This window comes from Lycorma delicatula, chromosome 4 (genome assembly GCF_047948215.1).
Source record: "Lycorma delicatula isolate Av1 chromosome 4, ASM4794821v1, whole genome shotgun sequence".
Lineage (NCBI taxonomy): Eukaryota > Metazoa > Arthropoda > Insecta > Hemiptera > Fulgoridae > Lycorma > Lycorma delicatula.
This window is the reverse complement of record NC_134458.1, coordinates 99,435,108-99,455,865: the sequence shown is the minus strand read 5'-3', so window position 1 is coordinate 99,455,865 and position 20,758 is coordinate 99,435,108. Positions and strand designations below refer to the sequence as shown.

The 20,758-nt window shown below is 28.4% G+C and overlaps 1 protein-coding gene across 1 annotated transcript in view; it reads right to left on the bottom strand.

Annotated features, from left to right (window-relative positions):
• Positions 1–1,384: 1,384 nt before the first annotated feature.
• The window catches only part of LOC142323686 (uncharacterized), a 27,895-nt gene continuing 8,521 nt past the window's right edge, over positions 1,385–20,758 (bottom strand). The window contains exons 2-4 of the mRNA XM_075363785.1: positions 8,471–8,837; positions 6,250–6,388; positions 1,385–2,185 (exon numbers count right to left, since the gene is read on the bottom strand). Coding sequence (XP_075219900.1) covers positions 2,107–2,185; positions 6,250–6,388; positions 8,471–8,837 — 585 coding nt within the window. The 3' untranslated portion in view covers positions 1,385–2,106. The remainder of the gene's footprint in view (positions 2,186–6,249; positions 6,389–8,470; positions 8,838–20,758) is intronic.

Here is a 20,758-nt window from a genome sequence, read left to right as displayed (position 1 = left end):
TATACACTTTTTATTTTTTAATTATTGATTCATGATAAATTCTAGTCTTACAGATCCTACAATGAGGAGTACATGAGACTAGAATTAATCTGATTTGAAATACAATACTAAGAAAGTACTCATTGAATTCACTTCATCTTGTTAAATGTTATTTTTCTGTGATATACTTATTATTTTTTCCCCTTCTAGCAATTTATAAGTTAGAATTACTATTTGCCCTTCATTACATGATGTGATTAAGATAGGGTAAGAAAGGTTAAGGTACTTATCTCAAAAGCTGACCATTAGTACCCAAGGAATGATGTTTTTTAATAATATTTAACTTTCCCTTGTAATATAGGTGAAATACCTATTACAGCTGATTTGTAAAAATGTAAAAAAAATGAGCTCATGCAAATTTTTTAATTCCAGAATGATGCCTTTTGTTATAATATTATTTATTTGGGTTATGTTATCTAATATTTGTCTTAGGAATATGTGAATAATGAATTATGACAAGCCTAGATAAAATACCTAGTAAAATTATAACACACAATTATAACATATAAGATTGTAAAGCTCCATGATTATTCATGGCTAAATAGTGACAGTGAAACTTGTTTCAGGCATAACTACTGTATAACAAAGAATTATCTTTTGGTTCTATCTAAATTGCTTTTCTTCTTATTTTGTATCAGTATTGAAGAATTTATACTGACAAATACTGTGTATGGATTAAAAGTGACTTATGTGAAAATCTCTTTACCTTTCCTTATAAAAATGGATTATACATTAATCTTGTCACTCATTCTTTAGTTTAGACACATAGATGTACAGTATTTCTACCTTGAGTGTCTGAAGCAGTATTTGCACTGCTTTAGTGGAGGGATTGGTGTGTTGCAACAATGTCACGTGAAATAGAAGCCAATTGCTAGGATAGCAGTCCTCCTCATCCTACGCATAAACTTAGCTTTCTAAGCTTAGTTTCTAAAAAATTTATATCATGATTAAGTATTTAAAAAAAGGATATGATTACAACATGGTTTAGTACTAAATAGGTGTAATTATTTATTAATTACAGTATTTAATGAATATTTTAATAGTATAAATAAATTTATTTTAATTTTGTGAAATGACAACCATTTTTATAAATCTAACATAAAATAAATTTTAAATTTACCATTAAAAAGAATTTAAAAAAAAATTGTAGTAGACCATAATTTTATCTCCAGTTAGTTACATTGTATTTGAAAACATATTTCCATTTCAGGTTTTTTAATAGTTTGTAAAATATGTTTTTTGATTGAAATAAAGTTGCAAATAATTTGTAATAGTTTAACTTAATTGATATATTTCTATGTTTCATACCACTTGACTACTATTTTTATTATAAGTGCTACTTATTTTGAAGGAACAGTAGTTGTTAAATCATCTAATGTTACATCATCATCTGTAATGTTTTTGAACTTTTTTTCTTTTAACACATCTTTATTATTTATTTGTTGTAAATTTTTTTGGTTAGGAAATTGAATATTTTTAATTTGAATTTCTGAATTTTCAATTCATCTTCGTCTATCCGGTTCTTAGTCACTAATTTAGAAAATGCATTAATATTTAGAAAATGTCTTTAATCTGAGAAACTGCATCTTCTGATTTTGCGAGAAGTGCTGGATTTTTTTTTGCTTATGTTGCTTTTTCTTTTCTGTATTCTCATTTTGTATTTAACTGCATTATTACTGGTTTTTTTTCTATTGCATGGGGTAAGAAAAGATACTCACATTTTTTCTCTTGTAAATTAAAATTGCTTAGTTCTTTATCAGTTATTTACTTCATCTAAATTCCTTAGATCATTTGGCTCTTAAAACCTACACTTAAATGATAATCCCTAACATCATGAGATTCTTAATATATCATTCCAAAAATATATAAATTACAGATAAATATAAATACAGATAATTACATATAAATAAATTTAAAGATTTGTGCCCTAACATAGTGGGGTTGAAAAGCAACAGTTTATAATATTTGATTCCTTTTAAATAATTAGTTATGCTGTAATGTACAAAATATTACTACTTAAATAATAAAAATCTATTATTTATATTCCATTAATAAGCAAGTAATCAATCATATTCCTAACCATGAGTATAAGACACACCTTGGCTGTATAGTTGGCTTGTAATATAGTTGGCACCATGAGCTACACCTAAAAATTAAAAAAAAAAAACACTTGAATTAATTTTGTTATTGCACTGGAGATATATTTTGGGGATTAATTCTGATGCTGTATTTGTCATGGATATTTGTTAAAACTACTGCATGTTGTAATTGAAAATATTTCTTACTTTTACTTTATCATTTGCAAACTATTGTGAAACCTTAAAAAACTAGTGGGTCAACTCTAAGTAATTAAAAAACATAACTTTAGCTGTTTTGATGTCAAAAAAACTTCCTTCACTTATAATTTATACCATCATTCTGTGGTTTATAATCTTTGTTACAGGCCGTATGTAATATATGTGTTATTCAAAGGTAATTAAATTTTTTTCTTATTTAAATAAATTCCAAATACACGGTTCCCTCAGGCAGGAAAAGTCGGGAAATATATACTTAGTCAGAAAAAGTCAGTAATTTTTAGAAAAAATCAGGAAAAATTTCAGAGTTACATTTTTTGTTACCGAATTAAGATTTCATTAATAAGTATTTTTTTAAATAATACCAAAATATATTTGATGTACTTTCCTGGCATCGGGAAGTGGTGATCCCATTGCCCAGTACATTGCAACTATGTGCATCAAGCAGCGATTAAATACATGTCCTGTTCTTACTTACATTCCCCAATTATTCTTTTATATTAAAGAAGGAATATTCCAGAGTGCAGTTGATTTTTCCACAGGTGAAATTTTAACAAAAAGTTACCATTGAAAAATTTAAAGGTTAACTGTTTTCTTGGAATTTCTTTTAATGACCAGTGGTTATAAACTTTAATGTCCAGTGATATAAACTTACATCCAGAATTGAGTCGGTTGAGAAGAGGTAGAGATGTATATCATGCTTTTTGTGATGTGTGTAAAAACATTTTAGACAGCAGTGTGGCCCAAAAGGCAGTGACTTCAAACAGTAAAGGAAAGCAACATACTGAAATAATTAAGATAAGGAATTCTCGGTCTTCACCGAAAATCTATTTCATCTCCCAGTGGTACTTCAACTCAGCAGACTAAAACTTTGATCAATAGTTGTGAGAATGGTGGTTATGATACATCTGTATGTTCTTTACCTGGATCTTCTGGTTAGATTAACAGTATTTCAGCAGCAAATGATACATTTGAAACCTCAACATTATTTACACAAAATGACAACACAGTTTCTTCTTTTTGTTATAAAGATGTAAGGTGGAGATAATGTGGGTTCTCAGTGTTATAAGTTATCCTTAAGTTCATGTGAAGACATTGATGCAACTTTTAGAATTATGTTTCCTGATGGTTGTATAGCATCAGAATTCCAGGTTGGACAGCTACTAAATGCTCTTATATCATTAATCATGGCCTTGCACCATACTTTGATGGCATTCTGCAGTTACATAAGAATAATAATGACAAAATATTTTTCAAGTAAATGTTAATAACGTTTGTTTTCTGTACAAAATAAGTTGTTCTGTTCTAGTTTTCTTATCTGTATTACTTTTAGTCAGTGATTTCAGTTTTCCTTTAAGCTGTGATTATGCATATATTCTTTGTTAAATTGAAATTGAGTTTCATTTTTATGCAAACCAAGTTATTAAATATTGTTTTTTGTTTATTTTGCAAAATAATGTAAGCTAGTTTTTGAGGAAATTTTAATAATCTTAGATATGAGCCAATTTTTTAAAGGTAGTTTTTATTTCTTATCTGTGTTACATCTAGTTACAATGATGTTCATTTTTATACAAAAAACTTATTAAATGTGGTTGTTTTTTTTTTACTCTACATTGTAATTTACTGAAACAATTTATTACAAAAAAAAATAGCCTAATTTTAAATGTATATTGTATAAAAAATCATTAAAAAATAATTATATAATAGTTTCCACTTACCAACAATTTTTTATTATATCTTAGTGCTTTCGGATATTAATCCGTAAAACATCAAGAACATTATTTCATGTAGTTCCATTTATGTTTTATGCATTATAATTATTTCCTTCACAAATTAATAATTAAATAAATTTTGAATTTTAAAAACAAATTATAAATACAACAATGTCATTAACATATTGATTTGAATATCATAATAAACAAATGTAGAAATTATGTTTACTGTATAACATTGTTTTTGTTTTATTTTTGATTTATTTCATCTAGCTGTTATATAATTGTCTATCTGTTGAAAATGATTTTAGATGCTATAATGTAAAGTGAGACGTAAGTTACTTTAAAAAAAAAAACATAACTTTTCTCATCAATAACAAGCAGCTACACAGTTGCCTGAAAAATTCCTGAACTAAATTAAATAAAAATACAGATTAAAGATAAATGAATTTACTCACATCAGCCTTCTACATAGAACCCTTCGTTAGTTATAAATTTGTTGCAGTGCCGGTAGAGCCTGTCAAACGCTTTGGAGAAATCGCCTTCAACTCCTCGGTGCAAGTCCTTTGGATGAGTGGAATGTTGTTGAAAAAGCGGCCTTTCATCTTCAACTTGAGTTTAGGGAACAAAAAGTAGTCTGCTGGGGACAAGTTGGGGCGGGTGGGATTTCATTTGCAGTGTAATAGTGTTAAAACTGTTGCCATGTGTGCCGGGACATTGTTGTGCAAGAGAGTCCCAACTGCCTGGATCCCAGTACTCGAGCCAGATTTGACGAATGTGATGCATCAGGCATTTCATTACTTCCAAATAGAATTTAGAGTTCATGGCCTGACTTTCGCCGGTTTTTGTGCTCCAGAACTCAACCAAGCAGCAGATTGACACTTCATTTGCGGACCATACATGAAGCACCAGCTTTCATCAGCAGTTTCAAGGAAGTCTTGAGCGCAAGAAAGATGCACCTATTTTTGTTCTTCAGTCAAGAAGTGTGGAACGAAACGAGAGCACACCTTTTGGTGATTCATTTTTTCTGTTAGAATTGTACGTACCACACCTTCACTGGTGTTTAGCTCTTCTGCTATGGCTCAAAGGGTAAGATGAGGTTTTTCGAGCAGGAGAGCGTGCACTTTCACAATGTTTTCGTCATTAACAGCTGTTAAAGAATCCTCCCGCTTCGTTTGTCATCATCCAATGACTCTCTACACAGTTTTTAAACCGCTTCTACCACATGTATATGTCACCGAATGCTTGCTGTATCATAGAATAAGTTTCAATGAAGGATTTTTGAAGTCGTAACAACATTTTATCGTGCTTCTCTGTTCCATGTTGCGAGCTCGCACAAGGTCACATGAACACAATGTACGCGGCCATATTTGGCCACGTAATATTGTCTGCGTGTGGAGATTGGAGTGATGAAACATGATGAAATTTTATACAACGCTTGTCAGACATCGTATTACATAGTTCCTTGGTTGTTTGAGAGATGGCACTGCTTCTATCGACTACAGAAATTTAGTTTAGGAACTTTTCAGACCTACTGTGTATGTTAGGTTTAAAACAAAAATTAAATATTATGAATAGTCAGCTGTTCTTCACTGAACTGAGTGTTCAAAAGTAAAATATAAATCAATTTATATATGTTTATTAAAATAAATAATATTAATAGTAAATAGCAAGATAATTTTTTTTTAAATGGATATTTATTTATTTTTTTTATTTTATTTAATGGATATTTACTGGTGAAATTGAAATTTTCAATTTTAATTAATAAATTAATTTTTTAACCCAAGCAGTAAAATATAAGAAAGTTCATTTTGTTTATTGATTTATCCTTTATTTTTTATGAATAAAATATGTACAAAGAAGGTACTTACTTCTATCATCACATCTTTGTTAATAATATTAAATTAAGTACAAAAAAAATTACATTATATTTATGTCAAGAGCCTTATTTAAGAATTGATGGAGGTAAATCTGAAAGTATGTTTTATTGAAAAATAAAGGATCAGAATAAATCAAATCAGATGTTGCTTATTGAATAGTATCTGATGTTTCACATACATCACAAAATAAAATAGAGTTTAAAGCCGTTTGGGAAAAATACTGTGATAATATTATTACATATGGATTTTATTTTAAAATAGGAAACCATATTGCATAATATAGTATGCAAAGCATGCATTTTTATTTACATTTAAATCTCTTACCATGATGGATATATATAGTATACAGTTGTCGTGCTTGTGGTAGTGGTATTTGTTGTTGGCCTTCTTGTTGTGGTAGTAGTGGGTGGAGGGGAAGTGGTGGTGGTAGTAGTAGTTGTTGGAGCAGCTGTAGTGTTTGCAGCTAAAACAAAATAAAACTGGAAAATTGTTTAATGTAATTTATTAATTGGGTTAATTATGAGTGATCAGTTATTATAACAAGCTAAAATATTCATACTCTTTGTTTTTAAATTGAAATCATATTTGACTATTCTGTTCATTCAATAAAAATTAACTATGCTTATAAAAGATATGATTTCTACATTAAAATATGCTGTTAGTTTAACTTATGTTAAAAAAAATTTCAGTTTTTATAAATTAGACTGTACGAACAGAAAATTAAATAATTTCAAATGGTATAAATGTTATCTTTATGTGTGAAATAATTTCAGTTTTAAAGAAAGAATTTTGTTAAAACTGAAAAAAAATCTAAAAAGTCAGAGACTAAGATCATTTTAAGTCTCTGTATATGTCATGTACAATTTATATATTACAAATAAAAACATAGCTATTTTCATAATATCACTAGATAAAATAAAGGCTTACATTAAAATTACTATTCATCTATTAATTTTACTATGTATTTATATTGTCTAACATATATCTAGTATTTTTACTGATTGTTTAACTGACACCACTATACACTGCATTTTCAATTTTTATATTGTCTTTTAGTGCACATAACTGATAATATGATAGGAAAATACTGTTTTTTTGATGCTCAAAATGTTTTGAACTGTTTTTTTGCCAAAAATATAGAAGAAATTTGATGACTATTATTAATATCTTTACAACATATCACAGTCATCAAGTAACATTTGTAAAAGCACTGTCCATGATATTCTTGTAAGCAATTGAAACTTCATGCTTATAAACTGCAGCTACTCTATGAAATTAAAATTAATGATAAGCCTCGAACAGTTCAATTTATAATGATGATGTTAGGCTCTCTGATCAAAAAATCCACATTCATCTGCAACTGTCTGAAAGTGAATGTTTGGTATGGTGACATCCATAATCAAAGGTAATAAGAGCATTTCAGGGTAAAATATATTACTGTCTAGAAGTTAGAGGATTAAATGTTGAGCACTTGTGCTCCTAATAATTTTAATTATAAATTAATAAAAAAATTTCATTTTCAGAAAAGTGAAGTAATTTTTATTATTAGTCAAAATTTAGTTATTTAAAATTAAACACCCTCAGTTAGTAGGCCTTTTAATGGCTAATATCTTGAAAATGGATTGAAGTATCGATGTACAATACACTGTTGAATTTTTTATTAAATTTTACATGGAAATTATGAGTCAATTTAAAATAATAAAGTTGAATCAGGGAACATTTTAGAATATGTTAAAAATAGCATTTATGCCCAAAACAGATATGACATTGGTCAGGATTCTGTAAATTAGCAGTTGTAAAAAAAGATTTGGAGGGAAACTTAATTTTTATTGATTAACATATTGACCACTGTGCTAATAAAATTTAATATTAGATGAAATTTAAACTACCAAAACAGAGTAAATAGATAAGTTACCACACACACACACACATAATATATATATATATATATATATATATATATATGTAAAATGATGATGTAACAATAAATAACATTTAACTTGATATCATATTATTGTCAATTATAATTGATGGATTGTACTTTGGAGGTACTGTGTACCAAAACAGCTATCATTTTTGAAATAAATTTTACAAAAATCAAAAAAACACTGTTTTAATTTTCTTTTTGCTGTTGGCAGCTGTCATTACTAACATAATTGTAATATATTAGCAATATAAAACACTCAAAAATATCACTTAAAACAGTCTTCACATATTCATTTAATTCATTGTTTGTATGGGAACAATTTTTTTCAACTTATTATATTTATCATTGTTTTTCAAGAATGAAGATATAATGCTGAATGAGAAGTTTGCATATAATGTATGCTTTGATATTCTATTATAATTTATTAACAAAATTGTGTTCATAGTTTTGTTAGTACATTGTTTATTTTTATTATTCTTTTTACACATTACTATTTTAATTTATTTCTTGAATATGCTGAAAGAATATTGTAGTTATATAATATTATAATAATTTATCTGCCTGTATAATAATTTTTGTATTATATGTAGTTAGTAATATAGAAAACATTATACGTACGTGGTGGCATTGTTATTGGTGCTGGCGTTGTTACATTAGCTGGTCTAACTGCTGTGTTTACAACAACAAAACCTCCAGTACATCCAGAACATTGATATAATATATTACAACCTGGTGGACAAGGATAATCTATTTGTTGCGATTGAGTGTTTGTAGTCCATGGGAACATTAAACCTAAATTTCCTGTCCCAGTTCCTAAACCTAGACCGGTTCCAGCAAAAGGTAATCCTGAGCCTCCTAGTTGTATTCCTGTAGTACCTCCAAATGGTGTTCCTGTACCTCCGCCAAATATGCTACCACTGGTACTGGGTATCATCCCAGCTCCAGGTACACTAAAACCACCTGGAATTCCAAGAAACTGACTTGCCTGGAAAAAAGTAGCAGTGAGAATTAATTTTTTCTATCCATAAAAACAATTTAATGAATTGCATTTGAATGACATTGCCATTCCCAATAATAATGAGATCTCATTCCTGGCACACTAAGAAGAATAAGAAGCTTTGTGGTCTACTACTGCTTTCTTCATTGAGGAAAAATATATACTATACATATCAGTTTACCAAGACCATTGAAATGCAGGTAACATTAAATTTTACACCTTTTTTCTGTTCACCACAACAGTTGGCTGTATATATGAACATCATATTCTCTGAGAAAGAAATTCTGACTAGCACCATTTGTACCTCAGATGCTTTGCATTTATACAGAAAATAAGAAAAACTGAAACTGTGTCCATAGAAAATTAATGTGTCGCTTTATATGAGAAATAATGGGTTATGTTTCTGCTTGACTGGGAAAAAGATATTAACTGATTAAAACACTAGCAAAAAAATTTCTTTACTTAGTCCATGAGCAATTTCATTTAGATCAAATTTTTAAATTCTCTTTTTGCTTTTATTAGAGATGAAAATTCCTACTAGAGTGCAACAGTTAGAATTACTGGCTTCTTTAAATCCTCAATTAAATATAGATGGTAATTTTATGTTAAAGAGATCCACCTACAACATTGTATTGTGACAGGAGAAGTTATCAAACTGTTACAAGTGGTTTTTGGGGAAGTATGGTCCCAACAAATGTATGAATGAATAATATGAAATATCACCATCAATTATTATTACTAATAGGCATGGTTTGTTAGACATACTGCCTCACTTTCATCTATATGTCACTCTTCTTTGTGAAATGTTTATTATATTCAGTATTAAATTCCACACGAGATATCCTTAAAAAAGTCATATATTAGAATAAAAAGTGCAAACTGTATTTTATCATGCTGATAAAGAAATAGTAATTGTATATTTCACATGATTTTTTCAAAATTAAACAAATACTGAAATAAAGCCATTTGATGTTTGGAAAACAATAGGATAATATCAACAGGAAGAAAACAGCTTATTATTTTTGGAAGGAAATCAGAATAAAGAAATGTTTTTAGTAAGAGAAGAAGAGAAACGATCACAGAAGTTTATAAAAAATAAGCTTTTTTACTTATTGTAGAAGATGGTAATGTATAAATCAAAAGATGAAATATGTAGAAAAGTTTTGATGTTATATGTAAAATATATTAATGCAACAGTAAAAGGAAAAGTATACCAAATTTGATCAAGTCCATCCATAATACAAACTAAAAAATGTCATTCATGAAGAAAGCTCAAGAATGAAATAATGGTTTCTGCTAAGATGACATTGTAAAGATAAGTTTAATAAAAGAGAAAAAATATTACCGAGGAACCAGGTAAAAGAAAATAAATTTCAAGGAGAAAATAAACAGAATTATAGAAAGCATATGGGTTCAAATATTTCTTAGTGCCATATCTTCATAGAAGATATATTACATGCTCCTTTATATAGCAATTTTCGATATCTCAGATACCTAAATCCAATTTGATCGGTAGTCTTTTACTTTTATTTTGATTATTCCCAGTTTATGTAAATGTACATTGTTGCTTATTTATTATTAACCGTAATGGATCTTTTACACTAATCTTGATTAATTTTCTGGGATCCTTCTAAACAATTGTGTGGTTTTCTTTTTGTTTCGATATGTTGTTGCATGAAAAATACTTTTATATAGATTTATAATTTTCATTTTTCATAATTTCTTACAAATTTATATAACTTTTAATTATATGATTCATTGTATTCTTTTGGTTGTTTGTCCATAAAAAAAATCAATTACCTTTTTGGTGTTTGTCCATAAAAAAATGATTATAGTTGGCATTAAACTACAATAGAACATGAAGGTTGGTCATAGCAGATAATTGTTTAGTTGTTTTGTAGAAATCTACCTTATGATAGATTTGAAGTTGTAACAATGAGAGAGTGAAAATTATTCTCAATTCACTTTCAGTATTTTTTCTCAGAAATCATTGTATAAAACTTATACTATAATGTAGTATGAAAGAAATTAAATTAAATTTTATTTATCTTGCTAACATCAGTCTAGTTAAGAAGTAACAATGTATTAAGTGTCTGGATGTGCCTACCAGAATTTAATTAAACAACTAGCTAAGATTCAAAGTGTAATAAATTGAAAACCTGCCACAACTGATTTAATTATCAACAATAAATCTCTTCATCTTATTCAACACAAATTTTTAGCACATCTTGCATTTCTTAATTAATGCATTCTTGGCTGACTATCACAATGAAAAAACTCAACACTTTAAAAAATCTAGTCCATGGTAATGGCTATACACTCCATACTTACAAACAAGATATAACATAAAATACAGTAAAAAGATTGTCATATGAAAAGGAAGTCAAGTCACCTTCAAACTTTTACATGCAGCATATAACAAGCAACACACTATAAATATCAATCACAAAATTTGAAAAAGACATTAAATGAACAAAACAATTAAATGAATGATTTAAAACATTAAATGAACAATGAGCAAAGATAAAGTGAGTAATTGATTTTTGTAGCTACACAATATATCTAAAAATATCTTCAAGGCATTTACATATATTTAAAAAATTAGTTGTGTTTTATGCTAATTTTATTTTATTTTTTGTTTTAATTTTGTATAAAATACCCAATTACTTGACATTTGATGAAGTCCAATCCTTAGTCTAATTAACTGGTTTAACTTTGGCTACTTGGATGAGGCAAGGTATTATATGATGATTGCACTTCTCAGCCAGCAGTCATTGTTGTTTTCCTGAGCGGGAAGTAACAATTTCTTACTTTTGTTACTCAAATTTTCAAATTAACATTGGAGGATAAACTAAAACGATTGAAAATTTATCAGTTCTGTCATATTTGATCGTAACAATTATAATGGAAAATAGAATATTAATAATTTAATTGTGTAATATTATTTATTATATAAATATATATTAGATTTGCTATCTGCTTTAAAATTATACATGTAAGTGTTTTTACATTAAAAAAGTAGTGTGTTGCAGGATACTACACTTCCTTGCCATTCCACTTGCATATTTTTCCCTCCAATAATATTCTCAAGTACTCTTTCTATTTGTCTCACTTTGGCCACTCTTACCACCTGAGTTAATGTCTGTATTAGTTGTGCCTTTAATGGTTAACTAGATGCTGTTATTTTTAATAAAGATTAATGATGTTCCAATAGATTATTATAAAGTCTATGCCAAAACACACTGTGCCTGTTAGCTTCTAATCTGGCTTAAATTAAATTCTAAAATAAAACCATAATTTAAAAAAAGTAGTTTTTGTGGAATATTAATATTATTCACAAGTGTAGATAAATTATTACCCAACTGATAGTTCCAAAAGGAAAATACTGATGTAGGTTTTTTTTAGACATTAGGATGTAGATAAAACATAGTGCTTTCTTGACAATAGTACAAGTTAAATGCTCTTACTAGTAATGATTTTGATATTATAAATTTGTTTGCTGATGCTCCTGTATTTCCAAAATGGCTACCCCAATATAATGAAATAGGGATAAAAATCAATTTATTAGAATTATGTAAATGACATTGGGTAATATGACAATTTGAAGAAACAAAATGTCTGATAGTAGTGTCATTTTCTTTAGTCAAAATGACAAAATATTTGAAATAATTAAATGAGGTATCAAATAGAACCTGGGTTTTCAGTTAAAAGAATTGGTTTAGAAGGTTTTAAAAACATGTTGAAGTTTAAAATTAACTTTTTTTTTTAGTTACATTTTACAGCTAATTATTCAGCTCTTCTTCAATAGGATTGTTGTTGCCAGTATAGGAAACAATACCGATCTTAAAAAGTTAGCAGACCTCTTTAGTGTATCGTATAGTAATATGCATGGTGTTTATTCATTTAACACTGGTATGTTTTGTCAAATTTAATGCATCTGAAAATTTCTCAATTGTTCAAGTACATTAAGATCTTCGTTTTTGTGAGCTACATGTAAGAGATGAATGTTGTGATTAATATCCCTGCAGTTTCATTATTTTTCTACAAGATGATTTTTGTAAAAGTTGATTGTGTTTTGTTTAATGTATACCTTTCCTTTATAGGTAATATGTGTCCACCCTGTCTGATGTAATGTATAATATATATATATATATATATATTAAATAGAGTGGAAAAAGCCTTATTTTTATTCATTTTTTGGATTGTCTCAGTTGATTAGTTTGTTGCTATTCTCCATTCTTTCTGCTCTGTGCTAATCTTTTAATCACAACATATTACTACATACCCAATTACCTATTTTGGGTATTCTTTTCTTTCTCCTCCTCAACAGTTTTTGCCTTTTACATGCTTGTCTATTACCAAATTAACTTGATCTTAATAGGTGGGTAATCAACCAGCTCTTTGACTCTGTAAGATTCTGTCACAGATCTTAGATATATATATAAAATGATAGCCATTACGCATGAAAAATATTATAAAAGTTTAAGAAAAATAATAATTTGTTAGAAATAATCATTAAAATATTAATAAACTGTTTAGTATTTTACGTAAAAGTGTGCAATAGATGTTTTCACAATAATTTAATAAAAACTGATTGTAATGTGTAAAGTGACTGTTTTCATTTCATTATATTTTTCCACTTAGAATTTTACAGCATTATTAAGTAAAACAATTATGAAGTAAAAACAGTTTCAAATTCAGCAAATAATTTCCGTACTATAAATTAATATTTACTATTAGTAAACATAATTATACTATCTATATACATATAAAATGTAATTATATTATTAATATATATTATATTTAATATTAAACACTATTTGAAAAAAAAAAATTTGTAAATTACAAGAGGCACCAATAAGAGTTGCTTTCTCTGATAATAATTATCTTTACTACATAGCTAGTCCCTTTGGTGAAGATGCTGATTTAGGACTGAATATCACTTAAATTTTAATGAGCTGTGATGCTGAAATGGAACCATATATTTGTGGCTCAGTGAAGAAAGAAGGAAACCACTTCTCATATCTACTTTTTCAAGGACAACATAAGATAGTTGTTATTCTTGAATGGTTATGTCATTTTAATTGGTGGATTGTGACTTGTGTCAGGTAATTTACAACCATTAAGTTTATGGTTGTATATATATATATATATATATATACAACCATAAACATATATATATATCTGTTGTGTATATATATATATATACATATACAAAATTATAAAATCTATATAAATACATATATAATATGTAAACTTACTGTGAACTGTAAACATAACAGGGCTGCTAGAATTGTTGAATAACAGTTATGAATTTGCACAAACACTGACATGTTTTAACTTAAAAAAATAATGAAACCTGATATTAATTCGTACTGTTATTTATAACACATTTTACTGCGTAATTGTTATGTGTAAGTTCAATACCATGACAAAATATTGTGATTTTGTAACCTTGTCTACATTATATTTTACATTTACTATTATTACAGCAGTAATTATCAAATTAAAAAAAAAAAAAAAATTATTATTTATATCTAATGATGCTAAAATTAATGTTTGAATTTTTTGTTTTGACATAAAAGTGTTTATAATGTCACCTTTTGCATCCTGTATTTTTTTCTATTAAACATTCCTTGTCAATAGAATAAAATGGTTTTTGCATTTTATTGTTTCTTTTTTCAAGATTTTTTTTATATAGATTAATTCACTATTTACTATAATATTGTGATGTCATGTCTACAGTTTCTTCCTCCAGTCTTTCTTATGGAAATAAATTTAAAGCACCTGACGGACAACCAATCAGATTTGCTTTCTGTGACATTACACAGCCTATCCCTATGGGAAGCAGGTTGAATGAAGGTGTCACTTCTAGGGCTGAATATTATCTACATTTTAGTAGATTTATCTCAATGAGCAAGGCAACAGGAAACCATATTTTTTATTAATATCTCTTAGGTGTTTGATGTTTTTTATTATTATTGAGACTTTTATTACTTTTGGAATAACCTGCGACTTCATTAGATCATAGACAACAGTTATGGATTTGTCATTTGATACAAATACATCCATTTGACTGTTTTTAACATCATTGATGGTTTAAAGGATAAAACAGTGTTTTAACTTTTTAAATTCCATTATTTTGCAGAGATTTTCCATTTTCCAAACATCAAAGAATCTTGGTTAAAGATTTTCAGTTTTTAAATAATTTTTGCTCTCTCCCTCTTTGTGAAGATATTTCTTTTTCCACAAATTTCGCGTTTTCCATGCCATTTTCGTTATCTATTTTTCCCGTCATTATTTTTCTGGTTTAGGATATAGAAAAAATGGACGTAGGGAAATTTAATTCTTAAAAGACAATTTGTAGAGCCTAAAAAAATCTTTGTTAACTGTAATTTTCTTAGATTTTTCAAACTTTTTCCGTTACTTGCTTTAATGGTTTTTTTTAACCTCCGTTAGGTATTGCTTCAGAGGATAAGATAAATGACAAGTAGCGTGTGAAAATGCCATGCCTGACGATTCGAACCTGGGATCTCCGGATGAAAGGCGAGACGCTACCACTTGAGACGCGCCACGGAGGCCGGCATTCTCTTACTTGCTGGGAAATTTTTCATTAACATAATATTATCGATAAATATATCGGAAATGACATATTTAAAAGGTTCTGTTTTTCTCATTTTTGTAAAATTCTATTTTTCCAATATCCGTTATTAAATTATTGTTAAGAAGATTGGATTTTAAAATTATTTCTATTATTTTATGTTCTGGATTTTTATAAATCTTTGCAGAATATTAGTAATTTAAATTTTAGTTCTTTTCCGCGTGCTAGTATGGCTGTCTTCTAAATTGTTTTTAAATGTTCTTTCTCAAAATATTTTAAATAATCTTTAACAGTTTTTATTTTGCTTTGCGTTGTATTTATTTTATTTTTTTAACAATGGTGGACAAATTTTGTTCTTTCATCTTCTAAAATATTTTTGGCTATATATGTTATTTCGATTTAAGCTTTTATTTTAACTTTTCTTTCTTTATTTTTGAATGGAGATCAGAAAGCTTTAAAGAGAAAAAGTAAGCGGGATTTGTTGAGTAGCGAATCAATCCTTCTGTTCTTTTTTCTTGTTGTTTTCCCTTTGCGGAAAAGTAGCAGAAAGTCTAGAAGGGAATTTGGATTTTCTCTTTATCCTGATGAGCGGTTTCTGCGGCAAGGAGTGGTTTGTTCACAAACAGTTATCATCTGCCCTACTGTAGAGGAAAAAAGGGATAAATTTGGTAAAAAATATTAACTGTACCAATAAATTTATCGTGGAAGTTCGCGGAATTAAAAATTACACAAATTGCTTGACGGATCAGTAATGGTTGAGTTTGATGCTGACCAGTGGGAATTTTATTAACTAATCGATACTATTAAAATAGATTATAGACGGTTCAAGTATTAATATACTGTTGTCTAACTAAAATTGAATATGTAGTTTATTTTAGTGGGTTGTAGTTGATTGAGTTTATTTTCAGAAAATTCAAATTGGAAAGAAAAAGACGTGAACACGTAAGTCATAATTATTTTACGAGCACGTTTTGGGTGGCTGCCCCAAATCATCACCCTAACTACTACTTGTGTGTGTATGTATAGAAAATGCTGTATGCACATATGTATTTTAAAGAAATCTGCCAATAAAAAAAAGTGATTTAATATTTTTATGATGATGTTTAATTTCATTTTTTTTCAGTAATAATTTTTAAAACTTAACAGAAATTATTTTTATAAATGTTGTGATTAAAATACAAATATAATCTGATGTGGTATGTACCTTCGTTTCACTATTATATTATTGACCCTCAAATTATGACTGCATCGTCATAATTATAGATATTATTTTATCTATTGTTTTCAGCATAAAATGTTTTTATGTTTGACCGTGTTCTACTAACATTTGTCATTGTTTAGTCTATTACATGTAATAAAATAATAATGTAACAGAATTTTGACCTCTTATTTAAGGTATTTCCAGTTATTTGTTGATTCATTTCTGTTTAATTAAAATTATAAAAAGAAATTACACTGGTCAACATAAAATTTGGAACTGAAAAGGGAGTAGGTGTTCTAAACAGTATTTTATATGCTGAATTTGAATGTGTATTCCAAAAAACCGATCACATAACGTTCTTAAGTTACAATCCCTTAAATTTATTTGTTCTGTCATTCATGGAACAAACAGTACAGATAAGTTAGTATGTCTGTATGTTTGCTTATTCACATTTAGTTTATATTGTGATGCATGCTGTAGACCTATATTTGATACATAACAGTCAAATGATGTCATTTCATGTAAAGCCAGACATGTATAGACATGTCGGTGAGTCAAGTAAAATGAGTCAATTCAACATGATGAAATTTTCTTTAGTATGAGTTCAGCTCTTGGTATGACTTGCTGTGTTCTTTACTTGTGGTAATGGTTTTATCATACACATTATAAAGATTGTTTCACAAGTGATGCCATGAATTTAGTGAAAAGAGTTTTATGACAACAACTTTTGGTATTACTTTATTGAACATCAAGATTTGCTAAGTTGTGTGTGTGTTTCACGCTGTGTTTTATTGCACTCCATGGTGAAACAATTTTATGAAATATTTTAAGTATTTATAAATTAAAATTTAATTATTTTTCTAATTAAGTAAATATTTCTGTAATATTCCAGTTTACTTTCATTCATTAAAACATTTTGAATTTTACAATGAATAAAGGCTTGTAAAAATTCCCCAAATATTTTTTGTTACATTTGCAGAGAATTCTCCATGAAAAGTTAATGAAAAACTAGTATCAAATCTGCTGAAACCTGCTTACAAACATTCTACTGACTGTCCTTTGGAGACCAAGATAAATCCTGGGCTCCACATGTAGTATGCATCAAGTGCTACATTAAACTAACCCAGTGCTTAAAAAGAAAAAAAGAGCATTTGCCTTTTGGTGTACATATGATTTGTTGAGAGCCTACTAACCATTATGATGAATGCTATTTTTGCTTAACAAATGTTACTGATTTCTATTCAAACAATAAAATTAAATGTACCACACCTAAATGTTCATTCAGCTATGAGACTAGTACTTCATGGTATTGATTTACCAATTCTGATTGCTCCATCTTCTTGGAAATAAATTTCTGATTCCCAGAAGGCTTAGCCGATGAATCCTTAACTTCAACAGATATTAATTACATTCCAGAAGAATCAAATACTGAACCTCACCTCATAACACAAGCAGAACTGATGGACCTAATTCATGACTTGTATTTGTTGAAACAATATACAGAACTCCTAAGTTCACATCTTAAAGAATGGAATTTATTAAACAAGGTTAGTAAGATCTCATATAGAAATTGAAACAAAAATTTACTGAAATACTTTAGAAGAGATGGTTTAATTTGTTCCTGCCATGATGTTAGAGAGCTAATGTCTGAACTGGACATAGAATATGTTATTTATGATTGTCATTTATTTATAGACTCATCAAAAAAAAAGCTTAAAGGCAATGCATAATTAGAATAAGTTTTCTTCTATACCGGTAACACAAGCAAGGAATGAAAGAAACATATGAAAGTATGTCAAAAATTTTAAAAGCTATTAAGTATGATCATGCTGACCTGAAAGCGATTGGGCTTTTTCTAGGTCTCCAGAGTGGCTTTACAAAATATATGTGTTTCTTGTGTTTGTGGAATAGTTGGGCTACAGGTAAACACTACACAGCTAAAGACTGGCCAAAAAGAAATCAGTTTATCTCAGGAAAGGAAAATTCTTTCAATATTCTCCTTGTTGATATTATTTTACCACCTCCGCACATAAAACTAGGTCTGATGGAAGATTTTGTAAAAGCATTAGATAAAGATGGAGACGGCTTTAGGTATTTAGCTGAGGTTTTTTCACAATTAAGTGAAGCCAAATTAAAAGAGTGTATATTCATTTGGCCACAAATAAGAAAATTAATTTGTGAAAGTATATTTGAACTGAATGCTAAAGAACTAGCAGCATGGAAGCCATTCAAAGATGTCGCTACTGGTTTTCTTGGAAAGAGAAAAGGTGGAAACCATGATCAGCTTATAAATGAACTCTTAGTGAACTACAAAAATTTAGCCTGCAGAATGTCATTGAAAATTCATTTTTTATATTCTTATTTCGACTTTTTCCCTTAAACTTGAGTGACATCAGCGATGAACAAGGAGAAAGTTCCACCAAGATATATTGCAGATGGAACAATGTTATTACGACAAATGGGATGAAACTATGACGAGTGACTAGTGCTGGGTGATAAAAAGAGAAGCCTTCACTAAACACAAAAGGAAAATAAGAAAAAGAAGTTAAGATGAATGTAAATGTCTGCAAAATAAAGGTAGAAATTTTAATTCCAATTATTATTATTATTTTTGTTTAAGAAGTTCTATTATTTAAGAAGTTTCTCAATATCTTAAAGGGTCATAACTAAAAATCTGAGGGTAATGAAGAAAAACTGATTTCATTTTAAGATCCAGCATAAAAAATACATTCTAATTCATCTACTTTTACCTCGGTTAATTTTTTTTTTGACCTGTGTTATTTTTTATTCAATATATGTTAGAAAATATTTATTTGAATTTTGATAACCATTACAGATCATGTTTTAAAAATAATTAAAATGTTTTTCAATTATAAAAATTTTATCTCAAGATGGACAGCTTTCACTGTACTTAAGCTCCTTCAGAAACTGACACTGGGATTGCAATGTTATATGCCATTTAATATGGTGTGGTTTTTTAAATAGGTTTTGGAAGATCTTTATTTTTACAATGTGCTTCAAGAGTGTGAGATTTAAACTGTATTTATTCATTTAGAACAGCGCTGTTCAACTCAGGGCCTGTGGGTGCCATGGCACCATTTGTTTCATCTTTTGGCGCCCACCCCCATTTGCCAATTTCTAATACTAATTCACATTTCAAAATAAGATTATATTTTACATCTTAAAAAGGATATAAAAAATACATTTTAGCTGTTATATTTTCCAGTAGTTTAACAGAAGTACTTCTGCCAGCCTTTGTAAGATGTGTTCATTTCTTTTTTCATTGTTGTTGACAAATTCATTTCCTTTGTAATGGTATAAGTAAGTATAAGACCCTCCTAGCAGGGGGTCTAGCTCGACAGAACAAACTACCTAATTATCACTCTTTTGGTAGTCTGCTCCCCACCCAAGCTACTAGCATTCTTTGTAATAAATTTCAAACTGATATTCTTTTTTTTACTTTGGTAAAACTGAGTCCCTTTCATTATTTGTATTTCCTTACATCGTTTTTAATCAATTTTAACCTGACCTTCCTAAAATAGAAACAGAAGTTTCTCGTGAGAGAAAGTTTTTGAATTAATTTGCATGTGGGTGTGGCCAGTGAGTTTTCTGTTATTTAGAAAAACCAACGAGCTTCTATCTTTCAACATAATTAAGTCTTCAGCGAATAAGGAGATGAATTTGACACATTTTAACAATTCTGACTCTTTGAGTGCCATCCACTTCTTGTATTTTAACTTTAGTATAACTTGCTATTGTGAAGTGAAGTAGGCCTTATGTTCTGCTGGTACAATTTATTACGTTGTCTCGTGTTGTGATATGTTATACATTCCACATGTTATCAGTGAATTTAAAGTGAAGTTCTTTAAATTGTTAGATATTATTTTAACAAGGCTAAAAGGCAAAGAACTTAAAGCTTTTAACAGTGATTGGGATAACCAATATTGCTTTATTGAATATAGGAGAATATCTGTGTATTTATTGTGTAATTCTAGCATGTCTGTTTCTAAAAGAAGTAATGTAGACTGATATTTTTTGACTAATCATAAACAGTTTAATAACGAATTTCCTGTGAATTCTGAACTGAGAAAAAGTGAAAGACCTTAA